The sequence below is a fragment of the Ostrea edulis genome, chromosome 9, assembly GCF_947568905.1.
Source record: "Ostrea edulis chromosome 9, xbOstEdul1.1, whole genome shotgun sequence".
Classification (NCBI taxonomy): Eukaryota; Metazoa; Mollusca; class Bivalvia; order Ostreida; family Ostreidae; genus Ostrea; species Ostrea edulis.
This window is the reverse complement of record NC_079172.1, coordinates 27,396,041-27,413,295: the sequence shown is the minus strand read 5'-3', so window position 1 is coordinate 27,413,295 and position 17,255 is coordinate 27,396,041. Positions and strand designations below refer to the sequence as shown.

The following is a 17,255-nucleotide window of genomic DNA, read 5'->3' as shown; positions in this document are numbered from 1 at the left end:
CTACAGACAATCACATGCAAGAACCACCAGACATTGATGCAACAGATACGACTATCTAGGAGAAGCTATACTGATGGAACAGAAGAATGCCTTACAAAGAGAAAGCACTAATCCAAGTGTGAAGGCGAACGACAATAAGAAGTCTCTGATAGCATGACATAACAGGATAAGTTTCTGGAACGCCACTAATCTTGCCTTGCTCCAGGCACAGTCAATGACCACCATTAAACGAATATGTTTATGTACAATCTATCAAATGGGTTTTGCTTTTTAAAAAAAAAATATTCATATGGTTTATTTTTTATTTTTTTACAAAATAATTGATTGAAATTTTGTAATATTAAATAAAAATTATTCAAACCAAAATAAACATTAAAATGATATGTCTCGTTTTATCGAGACCAGTTTGTTTCCCTAGCAATGTTTAAAAATGGCGGCCGCAATACCATGGGTGAAATTTGCAGATCCTGAGGAATCTGACTCGTTTGCTGCGAACTGCTTTCCAGTTAGAGGACTCCTACAAACTACAGAAGATGGTATGAATATATCTTTTTCAGATTTGTGTTTTAATTTTAATGTTAAATTCTAATACACAACTATGTCACTTCCATTGCACGCACTTGTAAACACAGTAGGCCTTGTGGCAGAAAAACGGGACACACATTCCACTAATGTGCAATACAGGCAACCTTAACTCTACACAGGAAAATTTTCCTTTTCTAATGTCCGACGACGTAATATATATCAAACCCGCGATACCAAATCACTGGCAATTTCAGTTTGATTCAGGTCATGTTAATTGATGTTAGTAGTAATTAAGCTGCTACTCATACAAAATCTGCATTTCATTTTTAGCCTAATTTTAGCTTCTTCCTCAATGAAATTATTTTGAATAGCTGAAAATCTACTTTTACTATCTATTTCCAATGTGCGAATTAAACTAACTTTAAAATCCTGTAGACATTCAGTTTGCAGTCATTTTATTTCCTACAGACCACAACAAATTCATACGGACCGTTTAAAAAAAATTAGCATGCAACCTCCATTGTTAATTAAAAAATGAAAGTACAGATATCCACAGTTTTAAATAATGATTCCAATTTATCCCCTGTTCATGACAAATTCGGAACAATGCATTTTACCGGTACTTTCAAACACTAACCAGTCACAGTTGTTTTTCCAATGATCCTGAAAACTCCTTGTTTTTTCTCTCTCATAATTTTCTGATACAATGGGAATTACTGGAACTTACACCTGCTGTCCACTCCATGCCAGGGTGCGCACCCTCTAATTGATTGAAGAAGAACAAAAAATGCGCACGAAGATAAAAGCGAAAGTACATATCGAGTAGAGTTGGGTACCGCAGAAAATAAAGGTACCGCGGTGTACCGTGGTATTTGCAAAATACCGCAGTACATACCACGGTATACCGCAGATTTAATCTTTTAATTGTATGATTCAGTTTTAGTGGATTTTAGTTGTGATTTATTGTATATAATGAGCTGTTATTAGTTTATTGATTGTAAATTGCATTTAATTTATTCAAATATAAATGATAAGGAAAATATCTTATTTAAATCTTAAACCAGTTAACAGAACAAAAGTTTAATCCAAACATAAAAGTATACCGTACATACAATATAGCAGTGTTTCTGTATCATGACTAGAATCGACTGTGACTAGACTACTGACTGGAACGACTATTAAAATAATTAATAGGGGGAAACCTGTGGATTTTATTTGACACGATCTCAAAGTCTAGAAGTTCTTAGAGTCGCGAATGACGAGAACTTCTACATGTAGAATACGCCTGTCCACTTCTCTAAAGAGAATAACGAGAACATGTGCGCACGAACGTGTTCTTGTTCTTCGACCACAATTCCTACATTCTTGCACCTCAAACCCATTAACTCGGCGTTCAGAATCGGCAGGAATTTGTACTCGCGCGACGAACGGACGAACGGTGGTTTCGAACGCACAAGTCTGCATCTGCCATTTTATTTTATTTTTTACTTGGGGTTTGCCTAAGAGGCGGAAATGGTATTCGACCAGCATAAACCAAACAACATAAAAACAATTTTTATAATCTACCTTATATATTAAAATAATAACTTAATGAAATGTTTTCTATTATTTTTTTCTTTAATTTTGATTTGTTTTCATATCATTAATAATCAAATCATCGCAATTTATACTTCGTATGTTTTACCGATTGTGTACAGTTATTAGACTTACCTTTCATTGCATCACAACGAGGGAACGATGTAAATAAAGTGAGTCACTGCGTACACAAATTTCTTTAATTATTTTTTCTTGTTTCAATTTTCTATTTTTGTTAAGAGTTATCAGACTTGAATATACCGGTATTTCGCCTCGTGTACCGCGGTACATACCGGTACCAGAAAAATACCGGTACACCGGTATACCGGTAATACCGCGCACCTCTAATATCGAGTATCAAATTGATTCTGTTAACACACACACACACACACCATTAAAAATGGAATATACTGATTCGAATGATTTGTCATTAGAGTACGGAGTATGGAATATTTTATTATAGCAAAGAGGTGGGCATGCAGAAACGAATCAATGTAACATAGACATTTATATGGCTTGGTTATATTTCCTATCACCATTTTGATCAATATTGAAACTGACAAGATTTTCTGTAGACATTGTCTATCAGTCCACCATTACTTTCGCACACTGTTGAGTGTATATTTCAAAGTTATAGTTTTGTATTTATATTACAAATTGCATTTTCCTCTATGAACCAACCAATTTCAGCGCGCGACACAATCCGTTCACATTGACTATGAACAGATTATGAACTAGCTTAAAGCACGCGACTGAGAGAGTGTAATGAATTGAAAAAAATAGAACTGTTACAAAAATCTCGCAAGTCACACCTTTGGATTAAGATTGTAAACTTACGTGGATTATCATCCTAATCTTGCAGTCTCCTACCCCTAAAATACAGTGCACCTTGCAATGTTGATAAAATGCAGGGTGAGACGAAATGTGACGTCAGGTTTATGTGTTGACATACGTCACAATAACAACTGTGACAGAGGCTAGGAGTTCGTTTTATGCACCAAATTAGAAGCAATGTAAACAAACGGTGATATAGTAAATGAATATAAATATAAGAAATGAACATCACTTTTGAGCTGTTCATGGTCAATATGAACGGATTTGGATTTGAGGCAAATTCTCTGTGAATCGCTAGCGCGATTCACAGAATTTGCCTCAAATCCAAATCCGTTCATACTGACCATGAACAGCTCAAAAGTGATGTTCATTTCTTAAGTACACATTTGTACTTTAGATCATAAACAACCCCATCAGTAATCACAAGTGTTTGATGTTTTAGAATATATAGATAAGGTATTTTAAAATAAGTTTCCAATTTTGGGCCCAGAGGGCATAACAGCAAGACAGCTTATAAAGAAGGAAATTTCAAAAAAGTTCACAACATTAACGATACAGACTACATGAACTGCAAACTTCCTGTGGATGTATCATATGGGGGAAACAAGAACTTACACATATATGAATTGCATATCAGTTGTAACAATAAGTAAATGGACAATATAAGTGTTATACCAACATATGAATAATAAACTATAATAATTTTTGCAGTTTTAAAGCATCACTTCTTTTTCTGAAAGTTTGCACTAAATATTCACTCGATTTGACAATTACTGGTTTGTCTTCATTAATCATCAACCAAGTAAAATTTGTCCTTGTTTGTTAAATAGATACAATTTTTGTTGAGGTTGTATATATCATGAAAAACATATTTCTCTCTTCAACATAGAATGGACAATCAGTGAGGAAATGAAATTCATCTTCTATACAATTTAGGTTACACAATTCTCATATTCTTTTGTTTGTTTCTAAAGGAATCTTCTGGCCAGTATTGCTTTTTATAAATTCACATCTTCCTCTTTCAATTCGAAGGTCATGTATATAAATGTATATCATTTTTTTAATTCTCTCTCTATATATATATTTAAAATGTCAAGTACCTGTGTTTGTAATATATTGATCATTGGGCTAGTTTTAGGGTGAGTGCAGCAAATTAAGTTCATAACAGTGTAAAATAAGGGCTAAATAAATCTCGTTAGTTAGACCCACCAGATCATTAAATTTTGTTAATAATGAAATAAATATCTACAGGTTGATCCTATTATGGGAATATAAAATTGCAGAGGGTGATGATTCGCTTCTCTGTTCCTGTAGATTTTTTTTTCGCTGAGAGAATCTTGCATATGAAAAAAACCACAATAAATCATTTTGATAAGTATATAGAATGTTTCAGAAAGAGTTGGTAATTTTACATGTATAATTATTAAAAGGCATGAGGATATTTTGTCTATGATTTTGGTCTCTGCAGAGCATGATTGGTAACTATGAATATGGATAGAGTAAAGAAATTTTTCTTGATGAATATAATGCAGTTGAATACTTTACCCCCATAATATAAACAAACTGCTTAGTATTTTAAGACTATGCAAGGCAATTCATTAGTATAAAAAGGGCTGAACATTTTAGCTAGCTGAGGAATGAGAACTATCTATCTATCAGAGTTGTGTAAAACACTTTAATATGCTCTCTATACACAATGTTGAATTGTTGATCATTTCTTGCTGCAGTTGCAATAAGTAACATAAATCTGTTAATCTTTAAAGGGGGAGGAGCATGGCTTGTATCTCAGAGGGCAGAACAACGGCGCCGCTTCAAGGCAGTCCTTTGTGCCAAGCCAAGGACGTATTCCAGAATCAAGGAGGAACGGAAAAAGGCTGAAAGGGAGGGCACACAGATAACAATGGCTGTTCAGAGTCTGGCAGAGGATGAAATGGAAGAGGAGGAAGAGGCTCCTATACTGGATGGCTTCTTTCTGGTAAAAATTAATTTTAAATGTGATTCAAAACAGTAAACGATTATAACTGTATGATATAGTACCAATTGATATTACCATATAATGCAAAGTTTTCTTGATATATCAGACAATTGTGATTATTACATCATGCTGTAGAGGGAGAATTTCAAAAACGCTATGAAAATTTTGCCAGTCTGGTCAGAGAGTGACTCAGTTTAATACCTGTGGCAAAGGCTGTAACAGTGGATGTTATCAATGGAATATCTTAAAAGCAACACCAATTTGTCAATCTACACTCCATGCACTACATATTCTGATTTCAAAATAATTTCAGATGAAACATTGCTGTGTGGAAGATCCATCAGACTTGTGTTCTGTCAATATATCAGGTCAAGAGATGTCAGAGGTCAAAGAAGATGACCTTGCCTTGTTTGATAATGTAGCCTATGTTAATGCTGCTGAGAACTATTTACCGTTTGGTGAGTACAGAAATATAAAGGACTGACACTATCATTGTCATAAGTACAAGAAAGATTCATGCGTATATATTGTTGATGTCATGCTTTCTAATTCATAATTTTTTTCCATTATGTTGCAGAGGCATTTAGAGGTTTTCCAATATTGAGAGAACTAGAAATGCCAATTAATGGACTGAGAGGTATCAAGCTTCAGAATGGAGATTATCCTTATTTAGAGGTATGTTTAAAAGTTACTTATGCTGTATTTATCCCATTGACCCCCCGCTACTGAATAAAATGAATACAGTATTTATTCTTCATTAGTGGATGGATAGGGTTGCTGAATAAGATGAATACAGTATTTATTCTTTATTAGTGGATGGATAGGGGTGCTGAATAAGATGAATACAGTATTTATTCTTTATTAGTGGATGGATAGGGGTGCATGCTGAATAAGATGAATACAGTATTTATTCTTTATTAGTGGATGGATAGGGGTGCTGAATAAGATGAATACAGTATTTATTCTTCATTCGTGGATGGATAGGGGTGCTGAATAAGATGAATACAGTATTTATTCTTTATTAGTGGATGGATAGGGGTGCTGAATAAGATGAATACAGTATTTATTTTTCATTCGTGGATGAATAGGGGTGCTGAATAAAATGAATACAGTATTTATTCTTTATTAGTGGATGGTTAACTTTTTTGTTGTTGATATTTTGCAATTCTAAAAATTGAATCTTGTTTGTGTTCCAATAATGTATATGTTGTTGCTTGTCAATCATAAATGTCATTAAAACCTTATGCATTGAATATTCATTTCACACTCCAGATGGTAGATTTGTCCTATAATAACCTATCTCAGGATGACCTTTTGAATCTTGGAACATTACCAAACTTGAAGATACTTCACCTGACGGGGAATAACTTCCGCACTATTCCAGCCGATTTTGCACTTCCTTATGTGGACAGAGAAACGTTAGTATCAGATGTAGTCAACAGGTTATGAATACAAAAAATTATTCAACAGAACTTGATGATCAATGATGGAGATTTGAAAATTCCTATGTTTAATATGCACATGCACACTGATAGTTGTAACTAGTGTATAACTAAAAATTGTTTGACAGATTTCAACTTACACATCTATTTCTCCATGTATTTTTTTTGCCATTGCTTTGAAACCCTTCTAAACATAGACTTAATATTGTTGTTTTGTTAATTGATTATGATTTACCTTAATTTACAGTAAGACCAGAACATTGCGTTACTCAAAGTTGGAAATACTGATGCTTGATGACAATCGCCTTTCTGATGTGGCTATATTTGCTGCCTTAGCAGGTCTTAAAAGGTTTGTTTTATTTACAAAGAGAGAGAGAGGGAGATCTAATGATTATCATAGATTTCTTTTCATTTCAGCTTTGTCTACTTTTTGTATTGAAATCTTCAATTTTCTTTCAGTAAAGTTTGCTTGGATTCAATTTAATACATTCGAGTCAATGTTTGATTTTAAATTAATTCTTCAAAGAGCATTGGAATTGTATGATTTCAGACTAAAGCACCTGAATCTAGAAAAGAACGAAATATACTATGTTCCACAGCTAAAGTCTGTGGAGGGAACGATGATTATTAACGATGATGAGAAATCTACAAGACGCCTTCAACGGTCAGCCAGGCACTCCGCTAGAAGGTCAGCTAGAGGTCAAAGGACAGAAAAACAGGATCCACCCCCTGAAAAGGTAGAAAAGCAGGATCCACGACCTGAAAAAGTAGAAACACAGCAAACAGCTGCTCAAGAATCAGAAGTAATGAATGGGAAAACCCCTAAAGAAGCAAAACCTATGGAAAGCACCACTGGTATGTTCAGTACTAGTCAACTCTGCTTTTAATTCTTTACTGGAAAATATTGGAATTCAACTGTCCCTGATATGTGACAAATTGACAACAATGATCCAGCTATTTGACTTCACTTCAATTATTGTATTTCCAATGTGTATCCTACATGAAATGTGGCCTACAGTTTCTGTTAATTTTTTTTTTTATTACCGTATATACTCGCCTATAAGTCGGTCCGCCTATAAGTCGGTTGTATTTTTTAGGGTTACTTTGTAGGAATTTGCCATTGACCCGCTTATAAGTCGGTACAAATTTTTGTCAGAATCGGTTGACAATTTCAAGTCAATGCTCTAGTGTTTTTACCTATGTTTCAACAAATATTTTGAGAAATTTATAATTATGGGGTGCTAAATATCCAAGCCATATGATCTGTTATGGGCAATGATCCCTTGTTTATCTAAGCAATTATGGTCTCCTAATTACCAGTACCTGACACCGTGTTTACTTAGTGGCACGCGCCTCATGAAAACTGTTACTGTGGGATTCCGGTATAATTCATTGTATCAACAATAGAGTTTTTAAGAGTCAAGAATGATGATCTAAATTATCTGTTAACAATATTCATTTTTTTATGAAATATATTTCAGTCGGTATACATATGAATATTTCAATATTAAATCGGGTTCGTGATTCAATTTTACCGATAAATGATAAATGAGTTGAATTGAAAGTATTAGTTACGGGTAAATAATTTTTAAGTAAACAAAAATATGTAAATACTTGTACTTTATACATGATTTTAAAATGCATAAACAATACACTATGTCTAGATATTTGTGAACAATAATCATTTGTGTGGTAGTCCATGATAATCGTCGGAGTTGTTTAAAAAAAAAACCACTACATTACGCCTCCCAGAAAAATACCAATCTTCTTAGGACGCGCCTATAAGTCGGACATAGAGTTTTGGACCAAAAATTGACTCTCAAAAATCCGACTTATAGGCGAGTATATACGGTATTATTCTTGAGAGCATATAGGTGTAAAAACAATGTCACCACAGTACATTGGTTTTATTAGGAAACTTTTATTTGCAACTCCTCTATTTCATGAATCACCAATTTTTAAAAGCATTTTCATTGAAACATACATGTACCTAATAACTGATAATGATGTCTCACTACATTCTCCCTGTGCCATCTTCACTACCAAAGAATTCTGACTGTCCATTCTCTTCTATCCATTCCACTGCTTTCATCATCACTAGTCAAGTGGTGTAGTAGATTGAAACCCTTGGCTAGTGATGATGCTACCCTTATCATGCACAGTTGAAATTTGATTTAGTATGTTTTCATACTATATATATATTCACATTTTTTCCAGATTTATTTGCCAGCTTTAATGATGTTAGTGCTGATTTTGGTGACTTATCAGACGCCATAAAAGACCTTGACCTTCATGAAAATGAACCAATGGAAAAAGATTCCTCTCGTTCACAACCTGGAAAAGTGAAAGACAAAAACTCAATGGAACCACCAGCACATCTAGCCTCCACCCTGCCTCCATTTCCAGAACTTGCATACCTCAATCTGGCGCACAACCAGATTGTTGAGGAGGAGGCCCTGCTTGCTGTGGCAGCATGGCCCATGCTGGTTGAACTGGTTATTCATGATAACCCTTTGACATCGAATCACAGTGGGGATCCCCCTCTGCTCAAACGTTTCCTTACCGCTAGACTTGGAATTAAACTTGTGCGAAAAGGTCAGCAACCCAAGACTAAGCCCCAAGTTGTTGTACCTCAGAAGAAGAAACGAAAGGTAAAGTAAAAGAGTACACATTTTCTAAACCCAAGATTATGAGTAAATGTCCTTGAAATAGTTTCTCAGTTAAGGCTAGAGCAATGGTTAGTTTTTTTTTTCTGTTTTGCATCAGATTAAAATTGACAAATCAAAAGAGAAAAATGAACGTGAAATAAATAAAAAAAAGATACAAAGGGAGAATGTTATCAGTCTCTTAAAATATTTTTAGTATAACATGTTTGTCAAAACACAATGTCATGTCAAAATGGCAAATTATTCATACAGAGACCAGCAATTTTACCACATTGAAACAAACTATAACAATTTTAGAATGTCCTTGGAAAACATAAAATACATGTGGAAAGAGCAAAATATTTGTAAAACTAAACAAAAATGTACAGTGTATATAGTTGCTTGTTTTCAAACTCATGGTTTTAAGAGCTACCCACACATAGGGATGCAAATCATTAAGAAAAAATTACCCTGGCCCAATATTGGAGCTTGTTTAGGTATAGATTTCTCCATCAACTACTGGGCTGATATTCAATGGAGGCATAGTTTATTGTTTGTATTTCATATTGTGAATATTTTCAGAATCTGCATGTGCACCTTGATTAGATGGTTTGATTTTTTCTAGATTTCCTCCATTGTTCCAAAGATTCCAAAATTGACTCTGGAAGAACGCCTTATGCTTGAACCACCCCCTCCAAAGGAAGACAAAAGTCGGACTATAGATGGCCTTGACCTTCATCAACCTCCACTGCCTCCAATAGCATCCAAGACTGTGGAACCAGAGGGAATTCCCCCATCGCCCCAATATAACAAACTTTTTGATTCAGATGGTTCAACAAAGTCAGAGACCCCAGAACTAACATTTGTTGTACCACCTACTCCAGAATACGGAAGGATGCACTCCCCTCCAGATGAGCCAAAGCCTTCAGTGGCCTCAACAACAGTTCCTACTCCTGCTGTTTACAGTCGAATGCAGTCCCCTCCGGAAGAATCCTCTACAGTACCCCCATCTGCTATGTATAGTAGACTGCAGTCACCACCAGATGAATCGTCGACTATCCCTCCCTCTGCTGTTTACAGTAGAATGCAGTCCCCCCCTGAGGACACCTCTGCTGTTCCTCCATCCCCTCATGTGGGTCCCACTACTCCTCCTGAGGCAGACAAAAAGAAGGATGACAATGGTGCTGCGTTCTTCATGACTCAGGTATACCATACTTCAGAAACTACTTGATGCTTTTAATCGAGTGTTTTTGTAAGTTTACCAAAATCCTATTTAGATCTCAAATTGAAATCTGTATGTTGTCTTGTATAATATATACATACTTTCAACATTTTTGAACTCTTCTCCAGAACCATTAAGCCATTTTCAGTTTTGAATCTACATATAAGATGCTTATTTCAAAAAGAATCATAAAGGAAAAGGAAAATGTCATACACTCTTAACAAAACTGTAATCTAATTGAAGGTTGATGAACCAGAGGAAGAGAGTAAACCAGAACCAACAAGACCAAAGAGGAAAGGAAAACCAGAAAGACGACCCAAAAGAAGAGATGTCCCAGAAAAATACAAGGGATATGAGATTCTCCTAGATGTGGATGATGATCAAGATTTCCCTGCTCCTAAAGGTTTGCTCTTCTGACATAGTTTACATTATCTATACCCCTTAGGACAAAGTTGGGAGGGGTATACTGGAATCAGATCGTCTGTCCATCTTTGTCAAAACATATGTCCGTCTATACATCCATAGACATATTGATTTTCTGGTCTTAAGTGATTTCTCTTTTCACCTGGAGATTCCATATCTCACACACAAGACTTGTGATGTGAACAGAATGGTCTATTGATTTGGGGTTCAAAAAGTCTTAAGTTCAAGCAAACTGATATCCTCAAGTAATTTCATGTTTTACCTACAGTCACCATACTTCACACACGGATTTGCCATGGGACGAGGATAATCCATATAAATTTTGGGTCAGAAAAGGTCATTGGTAAAATGGTTTACTGGTTGTGTGTCATAATTATACTAAGTTTGTTTGGGATGAGAATGAGTGCTATAAATTTTTGGGTGTATCTAGGTCAATTATTAAGTAAACTGAACAGTGATATAGGAAAACGGTAGTAGGGATTTAAGCGATTTCTCTTCCACTTGAAATCACCAAAACTTGATAGGCATGCAGACTTGCCATTGGATGAGGAAGACCTCTATCACCTTAGGTATAAGATAAGAAAATACATATAGTCTGGGTCACTAGTAGTTTCCCTTTTTATCTGGGTTCATATGACATAAATGCCAAAAAGCATAATAAATCTGTTGCTATCTTTGGTAATCTGTGTCATTCAATTGTGCTCAACAAGGGATAAAATAGTTCCATTTCTGAATTTTGAAATTTACTAAATTTATTATTTGATAACAAGCACAGCAAGCCAGTGCAAAGTGTTAGCTTGTAAGTGCGATTACTAATTACTAAAGTTCATGAAAAAATCCAAGCTGAAACCGGACGTTTGTCCCTAGAATTTTTTTTTGTTGTTGTTGCAATCGCAGATGTCCCTCATAAAAAATGGTGGATACCTCTCAAAATCACATCTCCTTGATCTCGGATTATGAACTTTCGTAGATTATCTAAATTTCATCCACTATACAATGCAGTGTTCTGTATTGGCCTAGTGTACAATGTAACAAAATGTAATACCATGGCAAGACAATTGATGCATGATTTTTGACGTCACATTACATCTGAAGTAGTGGCTGATGAAAAGGTGAAGATAACGAACAGTAATCAATCTTATAACTCCTATAAAGAATACAAAATTAAGAATAGGGCAAACACAGACCCCTGGACATACCAGAGGTGGGATCAGGTGCCTAGAAGGATTAAGCATCCCCTGTCGACCGGTCATACCCACCGTTAGCCCTGTATCTTGATAGGGTAAATAGAGTAATGCTTAGTCAAAATCTTTGTGGAAAGAATGACCTCAATTGGTATGAAACATGTCAGACAGCATTTCACCCAATGACAGGTTCGTTGTATTGGTAAATTAAATCTTTATAACAATCATAAAATTTGCAAATTGCTGACTTCGAACGAGCCTGTTGAAACCCTTGTAACATCAACTTATTTGTTAATATAGCTTGCCTCAATTTAAAACTGACAAGCAGAACAAGCTCTTGCATATTGAATCAGTTGAAAAACATAAACACTATATGCAGGTGATAATGGAATATTGCTATTTAAATATGGGAAGTTGATGATGGAGAAACTGAAGTCATCCCATTTGTGAAAAGGTTGAGTTGTAAGTTTGCCAAAATAACATCTATGTTCAATAAAATATCTAAGATTTTTTTCATCTCATGTAGAAGCTTTTGAATAGATTCTGCATCTTAAGAATATAAAAACAGGTCAGCTAATAAAGGAACACCATTCGTACCCATGGGAATTCCAACAGACTGTTGGAAGACCTGATCACCATTCGACCAAAGAGTTCAAAGATATTGTCAATGAGGAACTCCAGCATTTTTTCATATCAACTTCAGAGTATTTGTGCATAGAATCAGAGTGGTATTTCACAAAGTAATTTTTGAATGATTGATCACCAGATATGAATACATGTATTTCCTTATTTAATTTACACCACTTTTGGCATATGTTGTGGCACAATATGTTGGAAGTTTTTCCTTCAATAACAGTTAATATTTTCTTGAGGAGTAAAGAGAGGGGCTTGGCAGAACACTTATTGGGTAGAACATTTATTGGATCTAGCAATGTATCTGTGTTTGTAAGGGTTTTTGTGAAGTTTAGGACCATTATAAGAGCAGTAACGCATTCATTCATCCCTCGACTGGAATATGAATCTAAGTTCTAAATCTAATCCAGATGTAAATTTTGGAAGTTGAAGGTTGAATCTAGCATGCATGTACATGACAATGGAAATCAACAAAGTTCATTATTGTATATCTGTGTCTATGAAAACATTTGACATCAAATAACCACAACCAACTTGATTAAATCTAGGTTTGTGAATGGATTTCAGTTTATCATTACAATGGAGAGGGAGGGGGGGGTCAAACATGTAGAAATTTTTAATCATTATGCGAATGCTGCATTATTTACCGTATAGCAGTTTTTCAGCGGGTTTAAAATTTGGCGATTTGCTGGCTCAAAGGTATACTGATAATTTTAGCGGAATAAATTTTGGCAGGCAAGGAAGAATTATCTCTCTTGCAAATACTGAAATCGTAATTGGGTACATATCTGGCAAGTGAAATATTGGTGGAAAGCTACATGTATATCCAACCGCTAAAATAAGCCAAATTTATCACCCCGCAGAAAAAACCCTGCTATACAGCAATTAATGTATTAAAGTAAAAATATCATTACTACACTCTGTACATGGGGATTATTATGATAATCACCGCCTTGCCTTAAATTATAATAGATAATGATTTTTTATGATTTTTATCATCCTATTATGCAATTTTCAGTGCACTACAGATTATCTTAATTCCATTAATAGAGGCTATGTCAGGCATACATAATTATGAGGGTCTGGACCTTCCACCTATGGGCTAGGCAGAAAATAAATATAATTTCTATTAGATCACTAAAAATGCATGGGGTGGAACCCACTTCCATAAGGAAAATTTTGGATCTGCCCATATACATGTAGCTGTGCTCACTCTAACGGTAGCTATAACGTCAACATATTTGTACAGTTATGTATGTATTACTTGCATTTCATATGTTCCACTAGTTAACAAAGGTGATGTGTGGAGTGAGTCTTGTTTATATTTTACAGATATGCAGGGTAATATCAAAGCTTTGAAGTATGCATTGAACCATGAACTGGTGTACCGAGACTCCGCGGCTCTGCTCCATAAAGTGGGCAAACCAGTACCTCCTTATCAAAAGGTAACGCCTTGAAATCTGTAATTTTACCCACAAAATAAAGGCATTCTAGTGTCTAGGTTACATAAATATTTAGATGACTATATAAGCTTTGAAAGTTTACCCTATTTAGATGACTATAAGCTTTGAAAATTTACCCGTAAATGTCTAGAACATGCTCAATGTCATTTTGAGCAAATACAGCTATTGCACCGACTTGGAGAAAAGATATATTTCTTTTCAGCTTGCAGTTGGTTTTTAGTGTAATGAAATCATGTATCGTAGCTACTGATTGCAATCAACATACTATCCCAATGCAGCCTTGAAATTGTTCTCTTAAATTTCATGTATGCTTTTGATTTAGGACACACCTATGTTCATGAATTAGTTGCTGAATTTTATTTTTATTTTTAGTGGCAAATGCCTCCTCAGCCTCCCCGTAAAACAAAGCAACAGAAAATTGATGATGTGTTAGGGAATCTGAAAGATCGAAACACTACAGAGGAGGCTAATCTCGCGAGTGTCCTCAAAGACAACAGGAGGATGAAAAAATTCAACCAGGCTCCAGTTCTTCTTAGTGAAGTGAGTTAAATTTCTTTTTTTGACGGGTAAACACAATCGACAAGTTACTCTGATGTGGATTTGGTCGAAGCAGATGTACTGCATTGTATTTGGTATATAATCATGAATTACATTTAGCACTATTGTTTCAAAGGTAATGGATAAATACACCATTGAGTGAAAATGTAAAGTCCCTATTTTTAAATTACAAACCCCACTGAATGAAATACTCCAAACAACTCTTCTACAAATTGTCAGCCAAGCATCCTCAGGTAATTTAGGTTAAAGTTTATTCACACCATGACCCCCTAGGCTGGGATGGGATCAAACTAATATTTACATTGATAGACATGTTGATAGGATTTTTATTTCAAAATTACCAAAAAACTACAAATTGTTGAATTAATATCCAAGCATCCTCATGTAGTGTAAAATCAGCTTGTTTACATTGGGCTCCCAAGTTCACAATGGAACCATAACAGAGCTTTGAAGATTTACTTTGAAATAAATCAGAAATTTTTCTTCAAAATTCCATCCCCATTTAGTGTTGATTCTGTTCACACCATGATCAGAGGAGTATAGAATGTCATATTGGAGTGTAGAGCAAACTTTTGTAAAAATCTTATTCACAAATAATACAATGATATGAATTGTAACATTTATTTTCTTGTTAACCTCTGGGGTCAGGTTAATGGGGGCCACAATGAACAGTTTTAAAGGTTTACATTGGAGTACATGCACTTAGGAAAATATTGTTATGTCTTCTTCTCAACAACGGAGTAGGGTGGGGCCACACCAGGGTTGTTTTTTTTTAAATTACAGAGGGTGGATGAATACTTCAACAATACAGATGAACAATGTGGCCTATAGGCTTCTTGTTTTTATTAGGAATCAGTTTGTTTAATTTTAGTTTCTTATCTCACAGCAGTGTGTTTTCCTCTCAGAGAAAATTTTGCTTCATATTTCTAAAGAGTAGTGTTTCCGGTCGCAATTTGTTTGCATACATGTCTTTTACAGATTCAGTCTCGATACAATGCTGTGCGGGTCAGTTCAATGAAGGAGGCGAAAGAAATGAAGAAAGCGATGCAAGAACTACAAAATCTGGCCAACAGACCTCTTTCAATTAATTAAAGTGCAGTCAATCAGATACAAACTCCAGAGAGACTACAGACTACGAATCATGAATGATGCATTTTTATGACGGACTCATCAAGCTCATTCAGAAACTTGGTAGCCATTGGAACAACATGAGATGTAGTCCGTCGGCGTGTTGATTGTCATTTGTACTGATGATGTGGAATGAAGAACTATACATATTATATTCCAGTTTCTTACATTTGATTAGCATTGTTTATGCATTGATCTTTGACCTTGTTATTTCATATATTGTGTTAATATCTGTGATATCTTATTTAATATTTTTGTTAGATAAATATTGTATTTTCTAAAATGATAAATGTCGCTTTGTGGTAGCTGCAGTTTCGTAGGAGCTCCTAATTTTTACCATGGGATCAAACTGCAGCTAGCTTTAATTGTGTAAGTGTTTTTAAAGTTGGTTGAACTTTTGTGCACAAGAAATTACAATAAAAACTGTTATTAATTTGTGCTTGTTTTTTAAAGGTCACCTGAGCTGAGAGCTGGAATTAGCTTTTCTGGTTTAAGTCTTGATTGTCAGTCTATATATCAACTTTTCACATGGACTTTTTGTGAAAAACATCTGCGCAGATTTCATCCAATCTTGCAACAAGACATTGTTGGGTAAAGGGGATTCCATTTTTTTTTTCAAATAGAAGGGAAGATGATAAAGAATCGGGGTTACACATGATTTTAAAAAATCTTTTTCTCAAAGAACTAGAAAATCATAAAACTTGTAAGATAACTTCCTTATATAATGAAGATCAAATTCTTTTTTGAACACGAGCCCTGGGCCCAGACAGAGCCACAAGGGTACAGCTAGCATGCTAATATGCAATTTCCGAGATATCAGCTCTTTTGTGATGGAGAAACGTTCAGTATTCTGTTGAATGCTTCGGTGGGTACATGATGTACAGTATAGACTGGTTACGTAAGCAAACAATAAAAGTTCTGAATGCTTAATTTTATTAATATCAGCCGTTGGTCTACGTTAAACTGTCCATATTAAGAATAATTTGTTTGAATTATTATTTATTTTCTCTACAACACAAGTGATACCTTTTATCAAAAAATTACGGTGATTATCTAATATTTTTGTTTGAGCAATTTTATTATCAAATACTCAAACTTATGAAATTTATGTATCCCTGCAATTCGGGTGGTTGTATGACTGACATCTGGTTATCATCCTTTAGGCAATACATGAATGTAGCAATAAGCATTTGTACCCACTGCGTGAATACGAAAACATATTTTGCGCCTCACCTTGCACAAGAGTTTGACAAAGGGAAATAACTATTGGGCAATTCACAAATTGCATATTATAGGTAAACATACTCCTGTAGTGTATAAAGTTTGTTCACAGTATGGAGTCACTCAATAAGTTGTTTCTCTTATCAGATTTTTTTTTCTACCTGGATTGCAAGCAGTGACTTTAAGAGCTGTTGAAGCGTTAGATCCTGGGACGTGTTCTTTTAAACTTAAATGCCCTCAAAAGCCCCAAAACTGATGAAAGGCTTTACATATGATATAATATATGCAACATTAACATGATATGGCCAATTTCGACCCATCCTAGTCAAAACCCTGGGGTTGCAAAATTCACAATTTTGGTACATATACATCCCTTTCCTAAATATGCATTTAGTTTTAAACTATCAGCAAACTTACACAAATGATA

The 17,255-nt window shown here is 34.9% G+C and overlaps 1 protein-coding gene across 1 annotated transcript; it reads left to right on the top strand.

The window, feature by feature from the left end:
• The first annotated feature begins 403 nt into the window (after positions 1–403).
• On the top strand, positions 404–16,040 carry LOC125658314 (X-ray radiation resistance-associated protein 1-like). Its single transcript, XM_048889537.2, has 13 exons — positions 404–536; positions 4,698–4,909; positions 5,223–5,367; positions 5,487–5,584; positions 6,182–6,327; positions 6,599–6,700; positions 6,902–7,206; positions 8,569–9,002; positions 9,622–10,200; positions 10,462–10,621; positions 13,791–13,903; positions 14,294–14,461; positions 15,458–16,040. The coding sequence occupies exons 1-13, from the start codon at positions 431–433 to the stop codon at positions 15,569–15,571; spliced, it is 2,682 nt and encodes an 893-aa protein (XP_048745494.1). The 5' UTR covers positions 404–430; the 3' UTR covers positions 15,572–16,040.
• Positions 16,041–17,255: the final 1,215 nt, after the last annotated feature.

What these genes read in the sequence shown, in the direction of transcription:
- LOC125658314 (XM_048889537.2), top strand. Translation starts at nt 431, where the DNA reads ATGGCGGCCGCAATACCATGGGTGAAATTTGCAGATCCTGAGGAATCT. An exon ending in TACTGGATGGCTTCTTTCTG is followed by an intron (nt 4,910 to 5,222) that starts GTAAAAATTAAT and finishes AAATAATTTCAG; the next exon opens with ATGAAACATTGCTGTGTGGA. An exon ending in TGAGAACTATTTACCGTTTG is followed by an intron (nt 5,368 to 5,486) that starts GTGAGTACAGAA and finishes ATTATGTTGCAG; the next exon opens with AGGCATTTAGAGGTTTTCCA.